Source organism: Myotis lucifugus, unplaced genomic scaffold, assembly GCF_000147115.1.
Source record: "Myotis lucifugus unplaced genomic scaffold, Myoluc2.0 scaffold_387, whole genome shotgun sequence".
NCBI lineage: Eukaryota > Metazoa > Chordata > Mammalia > Chiroptera > Vespertilionidae > Myotis > Myotis lucifugus.
This window is the reverse complement of record NW_005871435.1, coordinates 466,158-477,436: the sequence shown is the minus strand read 5'-3', so window position 1 is coordinate 477,436 and position 11,279 is coordinate 466,158. Positions and strand designations below refer to the sequence as shown.

Sequence of the window (11,279 nt, the reverse complement as noted above, 5' to 3'; positions counted from 1 at the left end):
TTCTCTCCGAGATTCCGCACTCTGTTCCATGCTTCCATGTCTCTAGGTTCATTCTGTTCATCAGTTTATTTTGTTACTTAGATTCCACATGCGTATTCAATCATGTGATACTTGTCTTTCTCTGACTGACTTATCTCACTTAGCATATACTCTCTAGGTCCCTCCATGCTGTCTCAAAGGGTAAGAGATTCTTCTTTTTTACTGCTGCATAGTATTCCATGGTATAAATGTACCACAGCTTTTGTATCCACTCATCTACTGATGGGCACTTGTGCTGTTTCCAGATCTTAGCTATAGTAAATTTTGCTGCTATGAACATAGGGTGCATACATTCTTTCTGATTGGTATTTTAGGAGTCTTGGTCCAGCAGTCGCCAACCTTTCGGACCTCATGGACCACCAGTGGTCCGCGGACCACCGGTTGGCAACCCATGTCTTAGGCTATATTACTAGAAGTGGGATTATTGGGTCAAATGGCAGTTCCATCTTTATTTTTTTGAGGAGACTCCATACTATTTTGCATGCAAATAAGTCTTAACACATTGTGGATGGATCACGAGAATTCTTGCTTCGTATTACACAGTGTTTTACAAAGTATCACACTTTAAAAAGATATTATTAGCTTGTAAGAACATGTAATAAATAACTTCAAAATGGGTATTTAATTTTAAAGCCTGCCTTTAACATTTATGTAAAAGGTTTTTTGTACTTGTTTAATAGAAACTTATCTGGCCACTGGGTAAAGCTAGCAATAAAACTACTGGTCCGCAATGTGTTAAGTGTTGGTATTTGAACCCAGAACTTTTTCAAAACATCAGAGTTTATTAGTATATCCTTTCTACTATCCTGTGATTGTTCCAGTTTATTTGTTATTGTCATCTTCTGGAATAGAATCTAGTCTTACTTACCTTTGGTCCTTCTCAAACTGGGGTACACAATCTCTGGAGTACACAGAATAGTGTAGGGTGCATCTGAAGCTGCAGAATAAACTTGGCTCATTGTCTTGCAATGTCAGTTTTACTTGATGGTAAGTAATGTAAACATAGACTAAATACTGATGTGTTAAGGCAGTGTGAATGTTTAAGATAAAACACAAGGTTTGTTTGCCCTAGGCCTCTCTGTGCCCTGGGTGTATGAGTTTGGGTTAGTATGCCACTAGGAGGCACATGAAAGTTAAAGAAGGACTGTAGAAGTATATTTATTCATAGAAAGAGGGACTGGATAAGTTTATATATCTGTCTTGCAGCAAAAGGAACAAGATTGTTCATCTTACCCTCTTTTAAGTAGAGCCACAAAATCACATCGATGAGTTGTGATATAAAGCACTAGTACTTTCAGGGCAAATAAATGATGTGCAGGACATTCTTCTGCTGAAAACTGGCTGTCAAAACACATCAGACAATATGTTTCCTCTCTAGAAAGGGCTTTGGCCTTGTGTGGGGGCGTCGTCCCCCTCCCCAATTGGTTCTGTTCATGTGTGTTGGCAAGATTGATGCATATATGATGCTTTAGACCAGTTGATGAAACAATTTTGTCAGCCTTCTGTTGATTTTGTGATAATTTTCTCCAGTAAAATGATTCATTTCAAAAATTTCTCCCTAAGAAATAATATTGCAATAGTCCTGTTTACATGGTTAGTAGGACACTCACTCAATAAATATCCTATGACAGGCTCTATTCTATGTACTGCAACTATAGTTGTGATGAGTCCTTACAAGCTTATATTCTAGTGGGAGGCAGACAGATGACAAATATACAGGGTGTGGCAAAAGTAGATTTACAGTTGTTCATATGGAAAATAATACGATAACTAACAAAAAAAACATAAGAATAAACTGTATTTCACATACTTTTGCATTTTGTGTTTTGCATTTTGATTTTGTGTTTTATCTTAAACTGTATTTCACATACTGTATGGTCAGGTAGTGAGTACTACAAAGGAAAATGAGATGTAGAGCTTCTCTTGGGGATTTTTACCATATTCAACATGAAATTGTCTGACTTAAGAAACGGGTAGTGGCCATTCTAAGGACTTCTTGTCACATTCTGTTCCCTGTTCCATCTCAAGAAGTAATCTGTTACATCCCTCTTACTTTTCTGCTTGTATAAGCCTCTTTTCTTTAAAGTTGAGTATCCTGATAGTTTTGTATGATATAAATTCATTTATGCCATTTCACATTAAGGCTGTTCTCAGCCATTAGTTGAATAGCTTTTGCATGGTTACAGATTCTTTCAACAATTTGATTATAGTTTATGATGCTTTTTTTGAATAGCCTTTTGAAGATCAAATTAAAATTTGCAGCCCAACAGCTGAAAATTATACTTTCACCTAGGAGATGAATTGTGCCTTCTAAAATCTAAAACCCTAATAGGGAAAAATACAAATTGATATTTTTGACACCAATAGGGTTTTGATATAAGTTTTATTGTTTGTGCTGGATTCTTTGTATACTGTTTGTACATCATTCTATTCTGAGTCAGAATAACAGAGCTGTCAGTAAGCTGTCTAACCTGAAGCATTCCTTAGACTCCCTTCAGTTAAATCAGTTCTGGAAAGTAGCAAATTACTATAAATGGGAGCAAAGAAATATCTGAGCTTAAGATCTACACCTCTACTTAAGAGAATGTCTTTAGATACTTGGACAGCTCCACAGTTTAGAAGCAGGAAGGTACTTTGGACTGGTCAGATGTATCTCAAAGGGGCTAATCCAGCTTGTGATATATTTTGGAAAAATTTGGAATTTGTGTGTGTGTGTCTGCTCAGTGGTCATCTCAGTTGATAAACTTTTTTTTTTTTAATCCTCAGCTGAGGATATATGTGTTTTGTTTTTTATTGAATTTTAGAGAGAGGAATGAAAAGAGAGAGAGAAAGAAAGAAACATCGATGAGAGAGATTTGAGAGAGAAACATCGATCGGTTGCTTCCAGTCCAGGCCTTTACCGGGGATCAAACCCCCCACCTTTTGGTGTATGGACGATGCTCCAACCAACTAAGCCACACCTGCCAAGGTTCAGTTGATAAACTTTTATAAAAGATTTCTTCCTCTTTTCTTGGAGTCGGGCAGACTTGTTCCCTTTTAGAAGGTCCATGTAGCTCTGCTATTGTAACATATTGCCATTGGTCAAGGGTTTCCTTTTGATCTGGATGAGCTAGAGCTCTGTGCAAACTCAGCTCCGACTCTTGGCTCATCCTGGCTGTGCTGCAGTGCGCATGTCCTCATGCTGAATCCCGTTAGCTCGTAGTTGTCATGGTCACCGTGAAGTCACAGGTTTCCATCCCTTACTAAACTAGCATTGCAAGGACACATTGTGTCGTTCAGCACGAACTGAGCCCTGTTCAGCACTACTTCTGGCATAATAAAGTGGCCGAATATTAGTACTATTCTAAATGCTGTTTAATGACTGCAACTACTATGATTTAGATTGGGGATTGAGGGAACTATACCTCTGGTAGAACATTTGGACTTGGTTATCAGCTACAGAACTTTAGGAAAATTCTCAATTTTTAGCATTTGAAATACTCTTCTTTTTTTTTTTTTTTTTTTTAGTAAGTATCTTTTTTGTTTTTATTGGTTTTTGAGAGAGAAACATCAATTGGCTGCCTCCTGCACGAATGAAACCTGTAACCTGGGCCTGGGCCCTGACCAGGAATCCAACCAGTGACCTTCTGGTGCTCGGGATAACACTCAACCAACTGAGCCACACCAGCCAGGGCTGAGATACTCTTTTCCTGAAGTTGGCACCTTGCCGTCCTTCATCTTCCTGCATTCTGATTTATTTGGCTTATAGGTGACATTATTTTCTTTGTAGAGAAAATAGTCTGAGTAAGGCAATATGGGGATGATGGGAAGTGGACAGCTTCAGAGAGACACTTAAAACGCAGAATCTGGACACATCAGGTTGAGATTACAGCCATGTCTTACATACCTACCACTTTTCATTCCTGGCTTTCACCAGCTCACTGGATAACAGATATCACTGAATTTTTACAAATCCTAGTTTTCCTGATTTTGTACCCTACCTGATAAGTAGCAGCTCACTGAAATGGTTAATAGCTAGTTCAGGCTACATGACAACACTTTTCTGGGTTTTGTTCAGCTTTCTAGTTTTCATTTTCTTTCTTGATTAATATCTGCATCATTCAGCTTGTCACCGTAGATAAGAGAAGCCACTCACTGGGTAATTGGCTCCCATCTTGCTGACATCTCCCTATTAGTCACTCATGCCATCACTATGCTATTACCGTTGTCATATTTTCAGAGAGGAGGATAATAACATTCTTTAGAATCTTTTTCCGGCAAGAAGAACAGTGCTGAAAAAGCTTTAGTTTTGCTAGTTAGAAAACATACTGAAATTTTCCTTTCCCTTTGCTCTCTGGACATATAGCATAGTTAGGTGAGCCTTTATATTTCCGGCCTCATGTCTTTAATAGTCCTTGGATCTTCTCTTGTAAGATCAGAGTTCTTGATTCTAGCTGAATTGTATCTGCTATACTGAACATAAAGAAATGAATATCGGGATTTCTTTTTAGTTTCTTCCTTGGTTTTAAATTAAATTGACGAGCGGCCTGAGGAGGGGGAGAGTACATTCAGATCTTTTCCAGCTAAGATAATGTTCATATACTCAGAGATAATAAGATTGATCGCTAAGAAAATAAGGGCTATAATTGGGCTTTATTTCTTTTGGCCTAAGCATTGTTGGTGAGGGTCTTTTTCTCAAGGCCTTTTCTTGAATTCAGCATATTTGATAAAACTGCTCTTTCTCTTTCAGTGTTTTTGTTTTCCTTGCCAATGAGTGCCAACCAAGTCCTTCTAAAGAATTCCATTTCTTTCAAGCTCGGATGGTAAACCTGACCAGAAGGGAGGATAATGGTGGGAGGGAGAAGGAAGGAGTTGACCCATATCAGAAAGTCACAAAACCAGATCAAAGTATGAGGACAACTGAGACATTTTGCATTCTCCCTGTCCATAGGAAGGGTTTTTCTTTCTACTCAAGTTTTAACTTCCTTTTTATTTAAGAGTTAGCTTCAAAGTCATCTCTGAACAGATGAATTGAGTTCAAATAATAGTTAATTCTCTAAGGCAATGTTTTTCAACCTTGTCTGTACATAAGAATCACTAGGGAAGCTTTTCAAAATGTTGATGCCCAGGCTACACCCAGAACAATTAAACCATCTCTGGGGTGAGACTCAGGCATGACATTACTATTTTTTAAATTTCTGTCCCCCACAAAACAACAACAACAAAAAACACCATGGGGTTGTTCCATTGTGTAGCTAAAGCTAAAAGCCATAGTAATGAAACACAAAGTAGTTATTAGTACTCTTAGAACGCTTGAATTTTAGTCTAAGAAATTCCAGGGTTTTTATGAAGAAAAATTAAAAACTAAAAACATCTTGTAATCAGCCTACCTTTGCAGACTTATTTTCTACAATATTCCTTCCCCTGCTACTCCCCGCGCCCCCCCCCCCCCCCCCCCAAAGCTATCCTGGGCCCCGGGTAATTGAACCATACCCCCTCTTGATCTTGCTTTTATTCCGGTAAGTGTTTTTCAAAATTTGTTTATTCCATTCAAAAAAAAACCCCCCCATTTTTGCTTTTTATAATCCCACACTACCACCTTTTTGAAGCTTCTTTTTATTATCTTCAGCCAGAAGGAGGCTCTCCCTTCAAAACTTCTCTTTTTTACTCTTAATATTCTGCATTTGTGTTTTATTTCTCCTGCCAGTGGGCAAAGTCTGGGTTTTATTCTTCTGTGTATTCCCTTCATTGCCCGATATCTTTACATTTCTAGTAGTGCCTGTATCCCAGTAAACATTACATCAGTATTTGCTTAAATAAAAGTAATTTCATGCTTTTGTGATGTCATGCTGCAGGTGTGTGTATTCTAGAACCAGGGAGAAAGCAGATGTATCTTTTTCTTTCTTTCATACTTTTACAGTTATTCAAATTGTTACTTATGATGACATTTTTACTTGTTTATGCATGTGATTTTTGTTCCATGTCTAATCAGATTCTGGAGAGGTTTGGAGTACTCTGTAGCTTAAAGCAAAACATGCTTATTAATGCCAGTTAGAAGCATTTGCCCGGGGTTATTTTCTGTCATGTTGGAAACAAGACTTTGTCAGAGGTCTTGCTATTTTTCAATATAGGTTATGTTTTAGAGTTTGGCCACTCTGTTTATCTGTACATTGAGAAGATAAATCTTTCCCAAATCCTGAAGACCAATGAAAAAAATTTTTTTTTAATTTTCATTTGAGGATATTTTTTTCTATTGATTTTTAGAGAGAATGAAAGGGAGGGAGGAAAGGGGAGGAGAGAGAGATCAACAGACAGACATCAGCTGGTTGCCTTCAGCAGGAGCCCCAGTCAGGGTCAGGGATCCAACCTGCAACCAAGGTACATGCCCTTGACCGGGAATCGAACCCACGACCCTTGAGTCTGTGGGCTGATGCTCTAACCACTGAGAAACTGACCAGGGCTGCAATTTTGTTTTTTAGCACAATCCCAGTACCAAGATTTCCAAGTTTCTATACTGAATGACAGACAATAAAGGGAATATTGTTTTGTAAAGCAGACACAAGCCTTTGGTGATTCAAAGAGGAATTTTAGATGCACAGTGAGAACTAAGGAGGAAGCAAATGTGGAACTATAGCAAAAAAGGGTGTGTTTTTTTTTTTTGCTTTTTAAACAGCATCATTAATTGTGTATATATGTGTGTTCTGTTTTTTTTCATGACAGCTATTCTCAGCTTCAGTTCTTCTTTAATGCTTTTGTTGTGGAAGACTGACTTCAGGGTGAATTATATAAGAACCCTGCAGGGGCAGGGAGGGCTGAGACTGAGACCATGCGGAATTATTTTCCTGCCACCTACCTAATTTAATTAGGCTAATTCTCCAATAGTCAGTGTCATTTTACATGATCACCAAATAAATCACAGTATTTCTCAGTAGTATTGACTGTGAGAGAGATTTGCCTTCCCACTTCCTCACCAAATAGGACAGTGGTTCTCAACCTTGGCTGCACATTAGAATCACATGGGAATCTTTTTAAAATCCTGATTTCTGGGCCTCATCCTCCGGAAATTCTGTTTCTTTGTTATGGGGTGGGGCCACAACATTAGTAACAAAGAAACAGAATTTCCGGAGGATGAGGCCCAGAAATCAGGATTTTAAAAAGATTCCCAGGTGATTCTAATGTGCAGCCAAGGTTGAGAACCACTGAAATAGGATATCTTCCTATCCCAGCTGTTTTCTTTTTTTAGAAAAGTTCTAAACTCTAAAAACCACTCTTGTTCCCCCTATAATTTTTGCAGCTTAAAATTGCAACTCAGTACTGGTTTGGTTCCCACCTTCTCAGAGGGGCAGCAGGTTTTGTAGATCAAAGCTCATTTTAGTTTTTCTTTTCTTTTTCCCTTCTTTATATTTCCTTTCAAGAAAAATAAAATATTTTCAAAATATTGCTGCTTGGCCCTGGCTGGTTTGGCTCAGTGGATAGAGTGTCAGCCTGCGGACTAAAGGGTACCAGGTTCAATTCCGATCAAGGACAAATGCCCGGGTTGCATGCTTGATCCCCAGTAGGGGGCGTGCAGGAGGCAGCTGATCAATGATAATCTCTCATCATTGATGTTTCTATCTCTCTCTCCCTTTCCCTTCCTCTCTGAAATCAATTAAAATATATTTTTAAAAAATATTACTGCTAGAAGGTAGAGCTTTTTTAAATACGCAGATTTTAAAATTTCTGTTTGGGTTTGTGCCTATGTACCCCTGTGGAAAGATTGGATCTGAAACATCTCAGAGATGTCCCAGCTCCATCTTCTTTCCAAGTTTTCTCATAACTCCTACACACCATCACTGTCATTACTTGGTTCCCCTAGGACCGTGGTCAGCAAACCGTGGCTCGCGAGCCACATGCGGCTCTTTGGCCCCTTGAGTGTGGCTCTTCCACAAAATACCACGTGCAGGCGCGCACGTACAGTGCGATTGAAACTTCGTGGCCCATGTGCAGAAGTCGGTATTTTGTGGAAGAATCACACTCAAGGGACCAAAGAACCGCGTGTGGCTCACGAGCCGTGGTTTGCCGACCACTGCTAGGACATATTTCTCCGCAGTCTAGAAATTCTTTCAGCTTTGGGACACAACTGAAGAGCATGTATTCCAGAAACTTGGTAGAGCAATTTACAGATTCTGTATGGGCATCTAGTACTTAGTTAAATGAACTCTACCTCTCTCTTCTCTCTCTCCTTTCTCTCTTTCAGCTTGGCAGTGACCTTGGCGGGGGCATTGGAGGAAGTCCGGCAGTAAGTGCCATCCATTTTTTTTTTTTTACCATGGGATGCGCTGCCCCCTGTTTGATGCCTTTCCTATGCACACATTCTCAGACCAGCCACCACTATCTAGCACTATACACCAAAACTTTTATAGCAGTATATGAAGAATAGAGAGTAGCATAGGGATACTTGCAATCTTTGGGGTCATACATCACATGTGGTCTAGGGGCATCTTTAGGGATTGGTGCTCTAGTATTTACACAGATCTTTGTTTTCCTGACATTAGAGAGCTAAATGGAACCTCCCATCTCGACTGGCTAATACCTTTATTCTCTGGTGTCATCTTAAAAATACTTAACAGTCAGTTGGGCTCAGAGTGGGACTCTCCTTGTAAGTTAGTTCTGGGGATGGGAACATCCTCCTCCCACAGGAGAGTTTCCTACTAGATATTTATGCCTAAAAGGGAGAATAAGACTTGCTGGACCCAAGTGGGAATGAATCTGCTGTCTAAGTTGGATGCTTCTCCTTCTCTCTGTAGAAACAAACTTTTTTCCTATAGGGTACTTAGAGGCCTTTTGCACAGAATCATGGAAGCTAAAATTGGAAACAAATAAAAAATCTTGGTCACTGTGTTTCTAATCCTACTGATTACTTTCTCTTGATAGAATCTAGTGTTTATCTTATCAACAATGATTAAAAGGACAAAGAATATACTAATTCAACTCCTAATAATATTTTGATTATGGTGTATTCTTATTGATTTATCAGTATTACTAAAATATGTAGAAACATTGTAAGGGCTATTAATCTGTTCTTCCTGATCCCCTCCCCTCCCCTTTTTTTCTCTGCAGGTGGGACAATCCTTCATTCCATCATCAGTGCCTGCAACCTTTGCTCCTTCACCTACTCCTGCTGTGGTCAGCAGTGGTCTGAATGATCTATTTGAACTCTCTACGGGGATAGGCATGGTACATGGTGGATATGTGGCTCCTAAGGCTGTAAGTAAAGCAACACTTTCTTTTATATATATGTATATATATATTTTTTTCTTATTGATTTCAGAGAAGAAGGGAGAAGGAAAGATAGAAACATCAATGATGGGAGAATCATTGATCAGCTGCCTCCTGCACACCCTGTACTGGGGAATAAGCCCACAAACCAGGCATGTGCCCTGACCGAGAACTGAACTGTGACCTTCTCCTGGTTCATATGTTGGCGCTCAACCACTGAGCCACACCAGCAAGGCAAAGCAACACTCTCTTAATGGACATGACCCAAATTACTTAGTTTCTATCATTTGTGTTACTTCCACTGATAATAAATTCAAGGTTTGGGCCCTTGTTTTGTACAGTTTAAGAAAAAGATGAAAGATGTCCTTAAACTTAGCAATAGGAAGTACTGTAACCATTTTTATAATCAGAGTTAAAATTGGCATTACTAAGTATTTGAGTTTTGTTAAATATTGTCTAGTTTGTCGACACTGAAGTCAATCTAGTATAAATTTGATACACCACAGGGGGAAAATACTGTATAGAGAAATAATATTTTTATTTCTCATTCCTTCCATTCCTCCTTTCCATTGATACTACATATGGATTCTGGAGTGCTTGTTCAAATTTGGTGTACCTTTATAGAGTTCTGATTTAGGTTTTTGTCATTGGTGTTCTTTTAGTCTCAGCTTTACTTATGTCATGCTCACATAGAAATTCAAAAAGGGAAACTACCTTTACTGTAGTTTGGGGGCCAGGGGTGGGTAATGAATGAATTATATAAAGAAAATAGGTATTCAGATTATTTAAGCAACATCTGAGTTCTTACTGTTTACTGAAAACTATAGCAAGAATTAAAAGTATATATAAGACATAGTCCTTGCCCTTGAGAGTATTGATAATGATAAAAAAGCCTTCAAAGATTATAAACATGCATTTTCATTAGTAGATTCAATGTCTTCCCTTTCAAGCCTTTCACAAAGCTACTAACAAAATCACCGTAATTATCTAAGGAAGTGAAATTTCATCTTTATTTTAAAGAAATAGCATTGAGATAAATCTTACCTTGTTCCATTGAGCTCTATACTGTGTTTCAGGTCTGGCTGCCTGCAGTAAAGGCCAAAGGCTTGGAGATTTCTGGAACATTTACTCATCGTCAGGGGCACATCTATATGGAAATGAACTTCACCAACAAAGCTCTGCAGCATATGACAGACTTTGCAATCCAGTTTAACAAGAATAGGTAAGAAATAAGAGTCCCCAGCTAGATTCATGTGTACCTTGTGTCCAACAAGAGAATGTTCCATTAACGATGGGGGGAAATTCTCATGTTGGCAAATGCTAGATGTAGAGGGAATGCTGGCTGTTGTGCATCTATTGGTTGTCAGCTTCAACTCTAAAGGCCCTAGGGAATTTTGCCGGGAAACTCATCCCTGTAGAACAAGGATACCAGACCTTAATGCCTTCTTAAAGGATTCTAGGACTAGAATGTTTTTACCAAAACAGTTCATTTTAAAAAATATTTTTAATTTAAATCCATTTACTCATTCAACAAATAATTGTTTAGCATCTGTGTGCCAGACATTTCAAGGTACTGAGATTAGAATAGTAAACCAAACCAATGTGTGTCCAAAGCTCACATTTCAGTGGGGATAAATGGACTTTCGTTGATGTAAAAAAATATAGAAGACAGTCAGTGTACCTGGTTAGTTGAATAATTAAATATAAGCTGACAGTCTGCTTTTAGCATGAATTCTCTGCTTTAATAAGGAGAACATGAAGACATAAAATGTTGATGTCCTACAGTTCTGAGACATCACGGATTTTTATTCATTGTGACTCAGAAAACTGGCTGTTAGACTTTGATGGCAGGTCTGTTTATTCATAAATACAAGATATTCAAACTTGTTTCTAGCAAAGTAGTAATTGGACCCCTAAAATAAATTTAATTTGTCAGTAACAACTTACATTAGTGACTATCTTATCGTTGGCACTAACTAGATTTGAAAGTTTGGCACATTAGA

The 11,279-nt window shown here is 38.4% G+C and overlaps 1 protein-coding gene across 6 annotated transcripts in view; it reads left to right on the top strand.

Annotated features, from left to right (window-relative positions):
• Positions 1-11,279, top strand: part of AP2B1 (adaptor related protein complex 2 beta 1 subunit) — a 96,870-nt gene that overhangs the window by 47,617 nt on the left and 37,974 nt on the right. For 5 of the 6 annotated variants that reach the window (XM_006101918.3, XM_023743402.1, XM_023743403.1 and 2 more), the window contains 3 exons: positions 8,255-8,296; positions 9,118-9,264; positions 10,353-10,498. In XM_006101918.3, coding sequence (XP_006101980.1) covers positions 8,255-8,296; positions 9,118-9,264; positions 10,353-10,498 — 335 coding nt within the window. The remainder of the gene's footprint in view (positions 1-8,254; positions 8,297-9,117; positions 9,265-10,352; positions 10,499-11,279) is intronic. The other variant, XM_006101919.3, reaches the window with a different exon arrangement.